This window comes from Cinclus cinclus, chromosome 1 (genome assembly GCF_963662255.1).
Source record: "Cinclus cinclus chromosome 1, bCinCin1.1, whole genome shotgun sequence".
Taxonomy (NCBI): domain Eukaryota; kingdom Metazoa; phylum Chordata; class Aves; order Passeriformes; family Cinclidae; genus Cinclus; species Cinclus cinclus.
This window is the reverse complement of record NC_085046.1, coordinates 119253091-119270577: the sequence shown is the minus strand read 5'-3', so window position 1 is coordinate 119270577 and position 17487 is coordinate 119253091. Positions and strand designations below refer to the sequence as shown.

At 40.1% G+C, this 17487-nt stretch overlaps 1 protein-coding gene across 3 annotated transcripts; it reads left to right on the top strand.

Moving 5' to 3' along the window:
• Positions 1-1593: 1593 nt before the first annotated feature.
• On the top strand, positions 1594-17244 carry TRAM1 (translocation associated membrane protein 1). 3 transcript variants are annotated; one of them, XM_062489535.1, is made up of 11 exons: positions 1594-1666; positions 5182-5245; positions 5843-5964; positions 6166-6282; positions 7206-7264; positions 7671-7755; positions 10425-10495; positions 10585-10689; positions 11219-11362; positions 12211-12371; positions 15396-17244. In XM_062489535.1, the coding sequence occupies exons 3-11, from the start codon at positions 5914-5916 to the stop codon at positions 15467-15469; spliced, it is 867 nt and encodes a 288-aa protein (XP_062345519.1). In that variant the 5' UTR covers positions 1594-1666; positions 5182-5245; positions 5843-5913; the 3' UTR covers positions 15470-17244. The 3 variants fall into 3 exon arrangements, with proteins under 3 accessions (XP_062345519.1, XP_062345504.1, XP_062345511.1); XM_062489520.1 differs by lacking the exon at positions 1594-1666 and adding an exon at positions 2151-2317; XM_062489527.1 differs by lacking the exon at positions 1594-1666 and adding an exon at positions 2151-2317 and having other exon boundaries at positions 5182-5263; positions 5858-5964.
• Positions 17245-17487: the final 243 nt, after the last annotated feature.

Here is a 17487-nt window from a genome sequence, read left to right as displayed (position 1 = left end):
TATTTGGTTTTGGGACACACACACACGATGGTGGCTGCTGTGATAAGATGCCAGAAACTCCCTCTGACTCAGATTGTAGGGAACTTCCTTCCTAAAAAATGTGATCGTTTTGAAGCCTAGCTCTAGAAAACATCGATGTCTGGGAAGAAACCTGCAAATGGACCAGTCACCCATGGCAAGCACAGACTGAGGGCTGACTATCCTACTTTGCCTAAAGTGCCATACAAAACTTCATGTGGCAGAAGAGGAAACTCCTGAGTAAAGGAAGGTGTTAAAACTTCAGGTGAGACAACAGGTTGCTTTGTTTTCCATTTCAGTGTAGCAGTTTGCAATGTTTGTCATCAGGATGAACACACAGCCAAGCTGAAACCGAGGGCCTGTAGGACAGGATATCTAGCCAGGCACTCGAGGCACTTGCTGATTAAAGCTTCAGGAAAGATGTCCCAGTTAAATCCTGTTATGTTCTGTGGAAATGAGATTACCTGATTTGCTTTAAGTCTGAGTTGGGAAACAGATGCAAACTTACATTGCAGAAAGGTGCCCAATTTTTATTCCAACCAGGCATATTTCACAGGTGCAGTGTGTTCCATCCATGACTGTATTGTATGCAATCAGGGATATACTTTCACATTGTTATTGTTGAAATGTCCTGCTTACTTTACATCTGCACAATACTGGTACAGTCAGGGGATTAAGGCATTTCTAGAATACAGAACATCTTGGGGCTAAAATATGAATGCTCCTTCTGTTTAAACTTTAAAAAAATATCCAGCTGCGAAGGGAAATTTTTCTGTAGCTTTTTCTGGTTTTTTAAGTGTCCTAGATAATCTCCAGACACCAAATATAGCTGTCTCTTTATGAATTCATAGAAAACCTGTGAGCATCTACACAGCTGATGAGGATGTTTCATAGTTGAAAAACCTGGTCTTGCACTGATCAATCTGTTCCATAAGTCAGTACTCCATACAGTGGGAAGAAAACCTATTTAAAACAGCTCACACAATGGACTTGGTGCACACTCTCAATTATGGCAAAGCAAAGCAGCACCAAATAGCTACACTACTTAATTTCTGGCCCTGTCTTCATAAGCTGCCGTCAGCAAAAGCCATTCTGACAACACTAAAAGTGAGCTATAAATTAGTCAATTTCTTTATATTTCTTTTCCCTATGTATAGGAAATATATAGGCAGCATCTGCCTAACAGAAGTTTTAATAGTAAAGATAGCATGAATTTTGCAAGGGTTGAAGGACCGCTGAATTCAGCTTGAATCAGTGCTGCATCAGGTTGACTTCTCGGATCTCCTCGTTCATCGTTATAACCCGACAAGAGCCTTCTGTTACTGGGGTTTGTTGTTGTTTTTGGGGGGTTTTGTTTGTTTATTTCTTAATCCACATTTAGCTTTTTTGTCTCTTGGCTCTGTACTTCCCGGTTAGTTTTCTTCCCGTGTGCTTTCTTGGAACTGGATTTTTTGTTGCTGTTACTGTTCTTTCTGCTTACACAGTACGGTGCGAGCAGTCAGTACCGTGCGGTACGGTACCAACTCGAGGGCACACAGAACGAGTCCAGCCCGCGCGGCCTCCTCTCGCTTTCGGGGAGCCCAGCTGGCAGAGGTCTGGTGGCAACCAAACTTAGCCAGAACCCTGGTGGAGGAGAGAGACATCAGGGGTGAGTCTGGGTAGCTGGGGAGGCCAGGGGGGAGTGCAATCCCGGCACCGCGGCACAACCCGAACCGGGGGCAGCCCGCTCTGTTAGATCGCGATCCCGGAGGAAACCCCACGGTCATTTCCTGTTGCTGCTGCCTCGACAGGAGAGTGAAGCTGGGCCGGTGCTCCGCGCGGGTTTCGGGCTACCGCCAGCGAGTATCCGGCCGGCACTGCCGGGGGTACAGCACTGCCTCTCGGGTGCCACGACACGGCTCGGCAGGGCTCGGCTCGGCTCGGCTGCGCTGGCACGCCCCGGGTTGGAGAGTTTGAACTGGCGGGTTTGAACTGGCGGGTTTGAACTGGAGGGCGCTGCCCTCGCCGCGCCGCCGGCCGGCAGGGGCGCTGCTGGCGGCGGGGCGGGGGAAGCGGAGCGGCGGCGCTGCCATTCCCCGGCTGCGCGGCCGCCTCCTCCCCTCCGCCTCTTCCTGGCCGCGGCCAGAGGAGCTGTGCTGGCAGCGGGGAGGCGGCGGCGCCCAGCTCCCGGCCCGCCATGGCGATCCGCAAGAAGAGCAACAAGAACCCGCCGGTGCTGAGCCACGAGTTCATCGTGCAGAACCATGCGGACATCGTGTCCTGCATGGCCATGATCTTTCTGCTGGGGCTCATGTTCGAGGTGAGGCGGCACCGACGCCCCCGCCGGGGGGTCCTCTTCCCGCTTCCTCCCGGCTCTACCGGAGGCTCTCGGTGCTGGAGGGGAGGGAGGGCGCGGCAGTGCCGTGGCAGCAGGGGAGGCTGTGCGGGCTGCGGCGGAGCCCCGCGGCTGCCCCCAGCCAGCGCCGCCGCCTCCCGGCGCACCTGCCCTCCGGCCCACGCCCGACCCGCTGTACGCGGGGACCGCAGCCGATCCCCGCCCGCCGCACCGCCCGAGAACCACCGCGGGCGCTCTCCCCGCGGCGTATCCCCGCTTCCCCGGGGGGAACGCCCTTCTCGCCGGCTCGGCTTGGACGGGCGCAGCCGCGGCTACCGCCGGGACGCGGGTCCCGCTTTCCCGGCGGAGCGGGGAGCGCTGCTCGCCGCGGCCGCGGGGGTTCCTGCGGGCGGCGGGGTTACGTGGCAGCCGGGGAGGGAGGCGGGGGGGGGAGGAGTGCGCGGCACGGCGGGGAGGGGGCGGGGGGCGAGGCCCGGCCGCCACAGCTGATCCCCCGCTCTTTGTGTGCGCGGCCCCGCCGGGGCCCGCCGGCACTACGGGTCCCGGCGGGCGGCGCGGCGGGAAAGGAAAGCAAAGCAAAGCAAAGCAGCGGTGACGTGTCCTTACGGCCGCCGCTCGGGTCCCCCTGCCCGCGCCCCCGCACCATCCCCCGCCCGCGGAGTATCCCGGGGCTCCCGGCGGCTCCGGGCGCCGTGCGGCTGGGATGGGATGGGATGGGATGGGATGGGATGGGATGGGATGGGATGGGATGGGATGGGATGGGATGGGATGGGCATCTCCGCCGCCTCCTTCCGCCTCGGAGACGCGCCGAGGTTTGGCAGCGGCAGAGGGGAGCTCTCCCTCCGGCCTGAGGGCCGGCCCTGCTGCAGGCCCTCCGCTCCCTGGGTCCCCATGTTGAATGCAGATGCTTTAAAACCTGCGTTTTTAGTGCTGGGAAGGTAACTGGCCTCCGTGACTGCCAAAATGTTAGCGGTGATCTGAGATCACCGATCATCAAATTAAGACACTGTTGGCCATATGTTTCTGGTATTTTAGGCATTTGTTCAGGCGTTTATTTTAGACATTTGTTAAGGGTTGTGGACCTTTTCATTATAGGTCCACAGTTTCGTTTCGAGATGTTTTCATTCAGCTGTTGGTACAGCTCAGCACTAAAGGCCAGTGGAGTTAGGAAGACAGACAGACAGACAGAACAGGGCAGAACCTTTGCTGTTGTGTCTGGGTTTGCTATCAAAAATCACAAAGACAGCTGTTATATGGTGATTTTCTGGGAAATGAAGTTAAAGACTTAAACCTAAATTGTTACTTCTTGTGCCCACATCAGGCTTACTGTATTAACAGTGTTACTGGTAGGGTTAGAGGTTTTGGGGGGTTGAATGTGCTGAATTCTTTTGTTTAGAGTTTTTTTAACCCACTGTATTTTCTAATGCAGCGTAAAAAGCCATGTCTCAGTGTTGGTGCAGATGTAGTATGTTGCAGTTTTTAAAATGCTTTGCTATAGGTGCTGGAAATCACTTTCTATGGTTAGTATTGGTATGGTAAGGTGTTTATACTGCCTGACTTGTACAATTCCAGTATTGAGAGTAGCTGACAGAACCTTCAAAGGGCAGTTCAGAATTGTTTCAAATTGTCCTCTGAGGGCTCCCTTGATGAATAGGGAGCCCAAGGCAACTTGACTAATTTGAGCAAACTGGTTAGATTCCCTGAAGTTACATGGACTGAGCAGTCTACCACGTATTCAGGGTTTAAGAGAAAATCGAGGGCTTGTTGACAAAGCACTGGTTTTAAAAATCTCACTTCCTGTGAATAATTAATACTACTAGTAGCCTAGTCATTATCTTCAGACACTCAACATATCCTTCCAGGATTGCTAAAGGAGCTTGGGTTTTTTGTCAGCCCTATTAGTTACCACATAGATGCTGGGTTTGTGCAGCAATGAGAAACTATCTGATCATAAATATGATAAACCAGTTATTTTTTCCCTCTTAGTTAGGGTATGTTGATTCATGTTGGGATTCAACAAAGATGTGTTATAATAAAAAACAAGTTTGTGCTTATTGACAATAAGAACCTGTACTCCATTTTGTATATTGGGGACTTTAGAATATCCCCACCCCCCCAAAGAAATAACATTAGGACAACATATTATCTTCAACTTATTTTTATTCATTCTAGTTTTTCTTACAGCTCAGCTCATCATAAAGAAGTAGTACCACTACTGCTAAATTTAATTTCATTTGTTTTACACTTCTTGCCAAAGGATCCCCAGGGTCAAAAGAATGCTAGTTGTACTGAGTTGGTATCCCACTGGCCTGAAAATATTTTCTGTTGTTTATGCCTTTTTTCCTTCCCTGTCCACATTTTTCAGACTACCAACAGATTTATAAATATGATAACTGACTTTCAAATTTTGTCACATAAAAAAGGTACTTTTAAATAAAGTTTATTCTCAGCCACTGCTGAATGTATGATGGTCTAGGGACTCCATGTTATTGTGCATTCTGTTGATGTAATAATACAGTATGGACTAGAGACAGAATTTTAGCATGAGTTTTCATTTTACTGCTGTAGGTAGGAAAAGCTGTTTGTAAGTTATGTTTTCAAAGATCTTTCTTTTGCCCGGTTGAATATTCTGTAAACAAATGTATAGAGACCATGCCGTGTGTGCTCCTTGGAAAGTCAGGTGCAGTAGTGAGATAATGGGAGTTGCTCAGTTGTTTGGGAGGAGAAAAACGTGCTGGACAAGGGTGCCAAAATTAGGGGCAAATGTTTTCAGCTTAATGTAGTTTATTTCCATGAGAATTTATAGCACTTGGTTTTTTCTCTTTCAGATTACAGCAAAAGCAGCTGTCATTTTTGTTACACTTCAGTATAATGTTACCATTCCTGCCACAGGTATGTATCTTGCAGGAGGTTAGTTAGGAGACAGGGTATCAGACATTATTAACATGCCATGCTTCCTAGACTTGGCAGGAAGGGAACTTGTCAGTTTCAATAGATAACCAGCTGCTTTCAAGAATTTCACTTTATTTTTATTAAAACACTGTTTTGCTAATTAGGTTAAAGATAATGTTTCTGTTCTGCTGGATTTATCATTAGTGCTGAAGCACCATCTAATTGGTAGATAAGTTCACATGAGTTGTGACTCTGGCTTTGTCAGAGTGATAGGGGTGATAATCTTTAAAGTCGAAGTGGGGTGATAGTTTGACATATTTTTGTTGTCCACTTTCAGTGTATTTGGGTAAACATGCTAAGTGCTCTTAACATTTTAGTTTTATAGCATCTTTCCAGAGTAAAATTGAGTTTGTGATGTGATGGACAAGATAACTATAAACAGTCTAGTGACCTAGTTCATGGTGGTGGTTTAATTTGACTTTTATTTGTTCAGCTGACTACAAGCTACTTCTGTCTGAAAGGTTTTTCTCTAAGAAATAAACCTGTTAACCATTAAACTGTATTGGTGCCTAACAGTTAATTCTGTTTGTCTTTTAGAAGAACAATCTGCAGAAACAATCTCCCTCTATTACTATGGCATCAAAGACTTGGCTACAATTTTCTTTTACATGCTTGTAGCAATAATCATACACGCTATAATTCAGGAGTATGTACTGGATGTAAGTACAAAATATAAATTCCTTTCATCAAGATAATTGTCGGGTTTTAATTAGACTTTAAGACTATTAAATTGAAAGTAAACTTCTGCATTAAAATTTTTACCTGTAAAATACGCATAAAAACTTGCAGATACTGTGATGCAGTTACCAAATAAATGTGAAGTACTCCAGCATATAAATAACAGTCGACTTTCATTTCAGAAAATTAACAGGAAAATGCACTTTTCAAAAACAAAGCATAGCAAGTTCAATGAGTCTGGGCAACTCAGTGCATTCTACCTTTTCTCCTGTGTTTGGGGAACAAGTATTCTTGTCTCTGTAAGTATGCTTTGTCTTCTGTTTGTATTATGAGATGTCAAAAAATTCACTTATGTTGATGATAAATATGTTTTTGGTTTATTTTTCTGGTTTTAGCTGGTTTTAATTTTAAAGTGGGGACAAGTTTAAGGGTTCTGTTTTAGTCATAACTGAGTAGAGAGTCAGTAGTGTTACTGTTGCTCAGTCTTGAGTTGATTTACTGTCAGACTGAATAAGATAAAACCATTTTACTTTATTATAGTATTTAATTCTCTGTAGGTTTTTTTGTGTGGGTTTATTAGCATAAAATAAATGTTTAGAAAACACCACACACAGCATTCTGGATCCTAGGGAATGGGTATATGACAGATTGCAGTAACCAGTTCAGTGTGTGCTTTTAGGTGATGTACTCTTTGCTAGTGGCTGGATGCATATGAGCTTAGCTCTTAGAAAGGGAAGATTGTGCTTTTTTTTTGCTGTTGTTTTTGTTTTAACATAATAACTTGTGGAAAACCTTTCCTTCTCTTAGTTAAGTTCAAAGTTTGTCAGCAGTTTACAAGAGAAGACTCATGGCTCTAGTAATCTTGGAATAATTTCTATCTCATAAGGACATTCTGTCTTGAATAATCACTTGATTTGTTTGGTTGCTTTTTATTTTCCTAAGCCAGTGCATTGTCTTAGGAACTGTCTTTTGTGCTGGGGCTTTGTCTTGTGGGTTGGTTTGGTTTTGTTTATTTGTGATTCCTCGGGGATTTTTTAAAAAATTAAAAAGAAAATTTATAGATCTGCAGCTTTTACTTGTGTAGGTACATGTGAGTATTTTTGTATGTACACATGTGCTTATACATAAATGCATACATGTGCGTCCAGTCATTATTTCTGACTAGAAGGTAACATCTTAGAGCATTTATTAAGTTTTTTTGTTTGTTCTTTCCATTTTTTAGGAGAACTATATATCAGATCCGACCTCTCTGTGGAGGGACTATCCGCACACTCTGATTCCGTAAGGCCTCTTCCTTAGAGGATTGCTGGGGGAGAGGAGGGAGTATTTTAAGCCTAGGGTGTGTCATGTACAATCTGTGTAGAATAAGTAGTTTGTAAAACTATATTAATGTATTAATGTCACTAATGTATTTTTTGGTTGTATTTATGTGGGCTCGATTCTTTGACAACTTGCAGCATAAAAAGTTCTTTTTATGTAGGCTATTACATAAAGAATTAGGATTTCACAAGCTTTGTCATAATGATTTTGTTGTTAAAAGTGTTAGTTTAGACTTGACTGGCATGAAGGGTCTGTAGTTTTTCTTTATTTAAGAGGCAGTGATAAAATGAGTTCACTAGAAGATTCTGAAATGTTTTAAGCACATTCATAATAAATAATATTCTTCTATTCTTGCTGTATTGTACAGGTTTCAAATGAAGTTTTTCTACATCTTACAGTTGGCATACTGGTTTCATGCTTTTCCAGAACTGTACTTTCAGAAAACTAAAAAAGTAAGTTCAAAATGTAAATGGGAGGAACTCCAGAGCAAGGTGGCTTCCTTTCTTTTCAGTTAAATGCTAATTGCAGTAAAATTGCTAAATATCTGCTTTGTAAATAAAAATTACTAGTGTTTCTCATCCACTGAAAGAATTTTCCCTAGAGCAAAGGGTTGTGAGATTTTCTTTTCAACTGGTTCTTTTTTGTTTGTTTCTCAGAATTGATAGTCTGAATAGGCTCATTGGTGAATCGTTATATGGGTGTGGGATATAAGCTGTGAATAATTCTATACATCAATGGAGCATGAAAGTCTGGGGTTTGATTTAAATAGCATTTAAATGGGTGGATGAAAATGGGACAAGAGTTGTCAGTGTACCTTTGGCCCCCAAAAAGCCTGGTGTCACCTGGGCTGCATAACAAGCAGTGACCAGCTGGTAGAGGGAAGGGATTCTGCCCCTCTGCTCTGGAATGCTGCATCCAGCTCTGGGGTCCCCAGCACAAGAAAGGTGTGCATCTGTTTGAGTGGGTCCAGAGGAGGGCCATGAAGATGAAGGAGAGCTGGAGCACCCCTTCTGAAGGCAGGCTGACAGAGCTGGGTTTGTTCAACCTGGAGAAGAGAAGGCTCACAATAAGAGAACTTATTGTAGCCTCTCACTGTTTGAAAGGGGCTTATAAGAAAGATGGAGAGAGACTTTTTATTGGGGTCTGTAGTGACAAGAAACAATGATTTTGAAAGAGGGTAGGTTTAGAGTAGATGTGAAGAAATTCTTTATCATAAAGACAATAAGACACTGGAACACAATGCCCAGAGAATTTGGGGATTTGCTTTTATTTGAAGTGTTCAAGGTCAGGCTGGATGGGGCTTTGAGAACCCTGGTCTAGTGATAGATGTCCCTGTCCATGGTGTAGAGGTTGGGGATTTACAAAGGAATCTTTGAGCCCAAACCATTCTGTGACTGTTGTTGCTCTGTGACTAGGCTGCATCTCTGTTGCCAAGTTCTGTTTCATCCAAGAAAATGAAACATAAGTGTTACATAACCACCGGTCTTTGTAAGGGAGCCTAGAAGAGACCTGGTAAAATAGTGACGAGATGCACTGTTTTATGCTGCTCAGATGCACTATGAATACTGTTTTGCAGATGCCTTGCAGCTGATGTTTCTCTATTGTGCTAGTGACACCTTTCAAATTTGACTTCACGGTCAAGTGTGCTTTTTCTTAAAATAACTTGAAGAAAGCTGTGGCCTAAGTGCTGTATGTTGAATAGTAGTGTTTTACTTGGTCACTGCTTGAAATTGTGCCCTCTGACTTTTGCATTAAGTTTAAAGAGTGATAGTCGATTTGTTTGAGCAAGTTCAGAGTTGATATTTCTTTCACCACAGCTTAGCCTCTGCCATCTTGACTTCCTTGTCTTATTCCTTCTCTTGAATGAACTGGCTGCTTTTATTCAGGTCTAGTTATCTGTCCTGCTGACATAAACAGGAAAATAACTTCTTAACTCTGGTTCCTGTATAGTCATGTATACCTCGTTCATTATTCCACAAGGCCCACAGCCTCAGGCAGCTTGTCGAAGCATGGGCTGTTTAAATGTTGTTTCAGTTCTAAAGTTAAAGTGTTGGAGGCTGGTCCTGGTTGTGCTTCAAGAAACTGACCATTTGTATTTACTGTGTCTTTATCTGAAATAACTAATTTTTCATTTTCTTTCTGATAATTTAGAGTAGGTCTTTCTCCACCTGTTTTCTTGCTCTTTGTGTATTATGAGTGTGGTGTTTGCTGTTGTCACAATTGTTTGATTCTGTGGGTTTGTTGGATTTGATAGTGAGTATTGAAAAACATAGTATAGCTCTTGTAAGATTAAAATTTTAGGCCTTTTTTATTTCATGTATACAAGATAAAGCTATAAGATCCTTGCTTGAAGTTTAGAGAATCTTTCCAAAAAGAAGGAGATTCTTAAGCACTACTTAATATACTCTGCTACCACTCCAAAAGAGGTTTTTATTGTCATCTGGCATACTTCAGTGATTCTTCTGTTCACAGATGGCACAATCTGCTTTCCATGTGTTGTGTGTCTTCCTCTTTATTGTTTCTTCTCCATGAAGTGTTCAATTTAATAGGGCTGGCTAAAGCCTGGCTTAAAGTGGGACCACCATGTGCTTTAGCATGACTGGTTAATAACAATATTCTCTGTATTTGCCAGAAACAGCATGCCACAATTCTGGATCGCCTTGAACTTTCAGAATCGATGTCAACACTTGGAAAACCTTTCATTTTGATTTTTAGACTGTTATATTATTCTGTAGCAATCTGACAATTTGATGGGCAGCAAACATGTGGAGCTGCAGGATCTGATGATACAGAATACATACAAAATAAGTATTGTAATATAAATTCACAGTGGTCATAACAAATAAAAATGGATCCTTTTAAACATCATCTTTCCGTGTTTGATGCCTTTTCTCACGGTCGCGTATGTAAGAGACTGAATATTACTGCTAAATGAGCAATAAGTTGTGTGGAATTAGATGATCCAGGCTGAATAATTCAGTGCCAGACCAGGCCACATTAAGGTGGTTGATACACCAAGAAGAATTTCCAAAACTAGGGAGTAGTTTGTAATAACAGATAACATAGTACAATACTGTATGACATTGTGTATAACACATGGTCACTTTTTTCTTCCAAATAGGAGGATATCTTTCGCCAGATTGTGTACATTGGACTTTACCTGTTTCATATTGCTGGAGCTTATCTCCTGAAGTAAGTCAGTTGTAAACTTTTGCTGGTTCTGTTCTCTGCCTTAAATATGTAACAAAATGTCTGAATGTTTGTTTTATTTGTTTTGACAGTCTGACCCATCTTGGACTTGTTCTTCTGGTATTGCATTACTTCGTTGAATTTCTTTTCCACATATCCCGTCTTTTCTACTTCAGTGATGAAAAATACCAGAAAGGGTAAATAGTCTTCATCTTTAAAATTAATGTAATTTCTGTCTTAGAGCCTTTTGCATTTAACTTATCAGAAACCAAAATTACAAGGAAGTTCTAACAGTGTTTCTTAAGCAACCACAGTTCTCCAGACTAGTGTTAGTATTTTATTTCTAAGCCATCAATGTACTTTTTACCTTGTTTTAGCCTATTTAAGTAAATATTAGTAGCAGTATTAAATGAAAAATTTCAATCTATACTAACATGGGTTTTTTTAAGTTTTGTAGAGAAAGGAACAGGATAGGTTGCTAATACAGCCAGCTCTGTAGGAACTAAAACTGTGCTTTTGTTCTAATAGTGCTGGAAAGCACTTTACATTGAATTAAAATCAGTTTTCATAACATAAGATGTGTTTAAGATAGGTGCAAAATCATGTATTTAGGTAAGTTCTTACATTTCAAATAAATTTGTATGGTGAAGGGTAAGCATTTGCACTGTTAGTGCATGTGTTTTGAATGGGAAGTTTATTTAGTGTTTGTGGTGTTTTTATTTCTAGATTTTCACTGTGGGCAGTTCTTTTTGTTTTGGGAAGGCTTCTCACCTTGATTCTCTCAGTCCTCACTTTTGGCTTTGGACTGGCAAGAGCAGAAGATCAGCAGCTGAATTTCAGTACTGGGAACTTCAATATCCTGGCTGTTAGGTATAGTAAACCTGGAACAGTTCTTAAGCATGTGCTGCAAACCCATGTTAAATACACAGTGTAAATGGTATGGTACTAATGCCAGTAATTCTGAATGAGTGTTTTCATGCAACCAATGGGATCAATAGGAATAGCTTATGTAAGACTGAATTTAGTCTACAGCTGAGAAATCTGTAACTGGTTACTCTTCTTTGTTTAAAAAAAAAAAACCAAGCAACCAAAAAAAACTCCCACCAAACCAAAAATAAACCAACAGAATTAAAAGGAATATCCAGTTACAGACACTACTTTCAAATGTTTTGAAGTTAGTAAATAGAACTCTAGATATGATTGCTGTGAGTTTATCTTAGAGGTCAAGGCCTTGTGTCCAGAGCAGCTTTGGTCTTGGTTAAAGATTACTGCCCCTTTCTCTGCCTTTATTATGGCTCCTGTTGCTGCTGGGTGATTGAACTACCTGGCCTTCTTAGGAATGCAGAAAAAGAAGATATTGAAACTTTGACCCTGTCAGCATTACCTTGCAAAGCTTGAAGCTCTGAGCTTCAAGACACTCTCAAACCATTTTCAGCTGTTAATAACTAGTACCCTGGGAGTAAATCTGATAAAGACAACAGGAAAGAAACGTGGTACTTACCAGTTTTGATGGGCAAAGATTTCACTGTCACTCTATGTCTAGTTTTGAACATCTGTGCTTAAGCCCAGTGTCATCCTGTGCAAGCAAACTCTTTGTTTAGAAAATGGATGTTACCAGTAGAAGGGGGTGGAAGTTGCCAAAAAACCCGAGGTGTCCTTTTCTGTTTAAGTAACGAGGCAAAATTACTGATAAAACTTCACCTATTATTTGTTTCTAGAATCAGTGTGCTGGCCTCCATCTGCATGACTCAAGCATTTATGATGTGGAAGTTCATTAATTTCCAGCTTCGAAGGTGGAGAGAGCATTCTTCTTCTCAGCCTCAGTCAGTGAAAAAGAAGTTTGTATCAGCTAAAGGAAAGACCTCCAGAAAAGAAAGAGGTTTGTAGTTTCAGTTTTTCTGTTGCCTTGGCTTCTCAAAACCAGCTTTAGGTCACAAAAGAAGCATTTTGTGTTTAACTTGTGAATGAGATGACTCAGCTGCAGAAGCAGTGCTGGTGAATATTGCCATGGGAAGAACAGATTTTTAAGAAAAAATCACTATATATTGGGTTTTCTAACTGCCCAAATTAAGGAATTACTGGGGTTTTTTTAGTTAATGCAGCACAATATTTTTATTCTCTTTTAATTTCATTACTTGAACAAAATGTGTCATGCTTATGTTTCGTTCTCTTATATAAAGGGAACAGATGCAATTTTAGATGTGTTCTCTTAGACATTTATTTGTAAAGTTTTCTTGCAGTGGATTTTAAGCTTGTTTTACATTGCCACAAAATTTAGGGTTTAGAGCAAAGAAATGGTTTGATGATCCACCCAGTAAAATGTTTTGTCTTGGACTGTTTTTTATAAAAGACGGAAATTTATAGTTATTTAAGGAAAGGTAATAACACCTTACTACTCTAAACCTGTGTTGAAGCATTTGGAAATGAACTGAAGAGTCCAGATTTGACTTTCTTAATATGTCACACCCTTTTTATGGAAACAGTATGAAAGATGAACAGAATGCTCTTTCCTCCAAGAAAAAATTATGTGCTCTTTTAAAAACATTTTGAAATCCCTCTACTTCAGTCTAACTGTTGTACCAACAGTTGGAACTTCCATGTATTTAATTGCTAGCTTGAGTAGCTTCTGCACCCTTTTGGAATGGCAGAAGTTGTTTCAAAAGCATTCTTCAGCATGATCCTTTGATCCCAATCATGTATTACTGACCTGTTTCACTTTTTGATTTATTGAAAGTAATGTGTGTCAAGACCATTTGCACTGAGAACTGAGATTTGTGTTGGGAGATGAGTAATTTTTTTATTTCTCCCAAGTTTCTATTTTTATTAAAATCATGCGTTTTAGGGTACCGCTGGACTCCCTTTAGAATGATTTGTACTTTTCACAGCTTGGCTTTTGTGTAGTTCAGGGGTTATTTTTTGTCATCTGAAAATTCAGTTGGATTTTTTTTTATGATTGAGTGAGGGCAGCTTCATATGCAAGTGACCTGCTTAATCAGAGCTTCATGTTCATGGCCTTCTCGCTATGTTTTTTTTTAATTTAAGTCTTCTATGTCAAATAATTTTGAAATATGCCTTGATGGTGATTTAATCAGGGACTCAGAAATGTAATAGCTTTTTAAAATCTCTTAATCTATTTCATTCATGTAGTTTAGTGAGTCTGCTGTGTTTTGCCCAACTTCAATGGAGACTTGCAAGTGGTAAACAAATAGTGAAAAAGTCAGTTAATTGGAGTTGTGGTTTAGTTCAGGAAATAATTGAACTGTGGCTGTCTTGAACCCTGAAGAATTTTATTCCTTATTTTAAATGGAAATAAAATAATTCAGGTCATTCAAATTCTTCTGTTTTGAGTACTCCTCTTATGTTGTCTGTTTAGAACACTTGCATAGGGTGCAGCAAAGCAGGTATTTTGAAAGAACAATATATGCAATTTTTCTTTTTTTTTTTTTTGTTTTTTTTTTTGGTTTTGTTTTTGTGGTTGAATGTTTTTTTGGGAGCCACGACACATTAAAATGTGTTACTTTTAGTCTATGCCAAAAGCAAGAAATAACAGAAAAATCCTGCTGGTGATGTAGGTGGGGTATCCAGCCACATGCTGATTCAAGTTCTTTGTTTTACCTAAACTGTATAAGAAAATATAACTTCAGTTAGCTGGATTGGGTCTAATTAATGGTTTGTAAGTGGGTTTTTTCTGTCACTCGTTTGCATAAATTGGAGCATTTGGGTGTCATGAGAGAAAGAGGGAGGCTGACAGTTGTTTGTGTAGACTGGCCACATTCTAGTGACCTTTAGCACATCTGCAGATGGAAAAAGTAAGTTTAACCAGTCCATTGTAAAAATTTATAAATATATATATATATATATATTTTTAAAGCACCCAAAAAACCAGCAACTGTTGCTTGAAGTCAGAATGATATGAGTCAGAGCAGAGATGTTAGGCTGCAAGCATTTTAGCTGGCTATGCACTGTGCTCTTTAGATATGTTTTATAAATATGATTAATGTCAGGCAACATCTGTTTCCTTGGTTGTGGTGAAACTGAATAAAGGGGGTACTTTTAATTCCCAATGGTATCACATTGCTCCACTTTACTAGTTGTATGCATTATGAATCCACAGATTGTGCATCGTTGATTTAGGGGGAACTTTTGCTAGCAAATCATCACTGTGGTACTTGTACAGATGAAACCTCTTGAGATCTTCTAGCCCTGAAGTGGGATAGAAGTTGAGAGCTGCAGCTGGTAACACGTCTTTGCTTTGTGTTCTTAGGTGCCTGATCTTGAACTCTTTCCACCTACACATACTCATTGCAAATCTGAATTAGTGTATTACTTCTGTCTGTCATGTCTGTGTCAATATCTTCATCATAACGTAAATAAATTTTGTATGTTAAAGTGTGTGCTTTAAAAATTGTGAGTACATCTGTGTATAAAGGATTTCCTCTATGTATCAAACGCTTGTAAAGGTAAGCAAAGGAGTGTAATTTTGGCAAGAATTGTGAGGTAGGTGGGAAAAATAATTAAGACCTGTAGCAGAGAACTGTGTATATACTGTGTTTCCAGAATTTCACAAAACCATCTCATCTCATCTTCAAGTTGTACTTTACTTTTTCACAGAATATCTTCTAAAATACCATAACTGGTCTTGATTTTCAGTGTAGATGTGTATAATGCACACATTTCACTGTCTGTCTACATCAGGAAACTGGATTTTATTGTAGTAAGCTTTAAATACTGCACATTGTAAAAACTTCTTTATACTTTTGCTCTCTGAATGATAATTAAGAGGTTTAACAAAGAGGGTACATCAGAAAACAAGTTAAAGGCTGTTTGTGTAGGACCCACAAAAATGTAATAAAATACAAAGCGTCTCACCGTATTTGAAAAGTGTTTTCTTCCTTTTTTCTAGAAAATGGAATAAATGGAACAGTGACCTCAAACGGAGCAGACTCGCCTCGCAGCAGGAAGGATAAATCCTCGTAAAACTGGGTTTTATTAAGTTAATTGACTAATGTCCCCAAAGAATCTGCTTTTTACATGGATGGCCCTTCAGCACTAGAGATATTATGGATTAAAGAAAGTACAATTCATGTTTTTTGATTATTGCTGTTGTTTTGAGAAACTTTTTTTAAAAAACCATTTTGACTAAGGGAAAAGGTTTATCTCTCTTCAAACACTTGGGGGGAGGATTCAACACTTTTTAAAAAACATTGACGCTTTTTTAAATATTTACTGTGATGAAATAACTTACTTAATGAGGATCACTGTTGCAGTGTATTATCTCCTTCCAGTTTTTGTAATCTTGGTGATACTGTTCAACTTCACTTTTTCCAGGTTCCTCAAGAAGTATTGCAAAATTGAAGTAAAAACATAGTATGCATTTTTAGATACTCTGGGTTTACAGTTAATTACCTTGACTCAAATTTACATTTCAATTTGGGATTCCAAGACCACACCAATAGACCTCTTTATTTGGTAGTTACTAGCTGCACAATGTCTGCTCTTAAGAATTGCCCCATATCATTAAAACAAAACTGAACTAATTGGAAATGTTGCAGAGTCTTATTGTTTATTGGTTAGAAATCTCTTACAAAGAACACAACAACTTTCTGTGATATAGCTTTTAGCACCTGAAAATTAGAAGGGAGCGTGTATGGTCACAGAAAGAGTTGATTTGAGTAGCACTGTCCACTTCTGTCTGTGCTTTTGAAGTGTACTTATCTTGGAGAATTAGTGTGCATTGGACCTTCTCTGAAAACTTGTCTGCCTGATTTTACGGGTGGAGGTTATTGCACTGTGTTGTGTTTGCTTTGGGAGGCAATTAATGCCCCATGAAGAGGGAATTAGATAAGTGGATCAAGTGAGAAACATTCCTTTATTCTAACTGCTTTGCTTTGTTTCACCTCTCTTAGGAAATAGTTTGATTTGTCCTATATATATTTTTATGAAAAAAATATTTAAAAGCTACAGCTTCTTAAAACTGATTTATTGTGATCTCTGCTACAACTGGAAAAATCTAAATTTAGAATTTTTTCATTATCTTTCATAATTGTATTCAGTATGAAACTTTGTCCAGTTAGTTTTCCAGTTTAATATGCAGATAATGTTTCCTCTGTACACTTTTGTAATGGGTACAATTCAACCTGTTTCACTTGAGAATGAGTGAGACACTTATTGCAGTCTTAAGATGAAGTTGCTGAATTAGTCTATCAAGTTAACCCAAGTATTGAACTGCTTATTGATTAAGGAATAATTATGAGCAATCAAGCTGATAAATAAAATAATTTTAATTAAAAACTGTTATTATAATTGAGTTTATACCAAACAAAGTGATAAATCTGCATTCTGTATTTTCTACAGTTCAATTGCTTACTACTCAGAATAAATGTTTCTAGTACAAAATCCTCACTACAAGTAGGTATCCATTCTTCAGTTCTTTAGTGCTATTTAGAGTTATTACTAAGAGTTATTTAGAGATCATTTATTACATGTTTCAGCTGATTACAATCACAGTTCCCAAGTATTTGGTTCACAGCTTCTGAAGTGGACTTGGCAGACTTGTACTTGCTTAGCTTGAGAGCTCTGGGGCAGTGTGCCCTGTAAAATACTCAGTTTTTTTTCAGTAGAAGAAGGTATCCCATGTCTTGATTGGAAGGGGTAGAACTGTGAATCTGTCCAATCTGACCATGAAACTGGAAAACTGGAACTCGGAAATTTTGAGAGAATCATGTACATTATATATTTGTTGTTCAAAATGATGTTTTGTGTCTGATGTTTCTAGAAAAACCTTCACAGATTCTGTGTGCCTTGTTCTCAACTTGTACCTTAACCCAAAGGGGGTAAGTTTTAAGTGTCTAGTCTGGTGCTTGGACTCGAAATCAACTTGCTTGTGATATCTGGTTGTACTGGAGCTGAAACTATCATAAAGGGTAGAGGAACAAATTATGAAGCGAGCATTTAAGGTACTTCTTGAGATCTTCAAGACTTATAGGAGTCTGAGG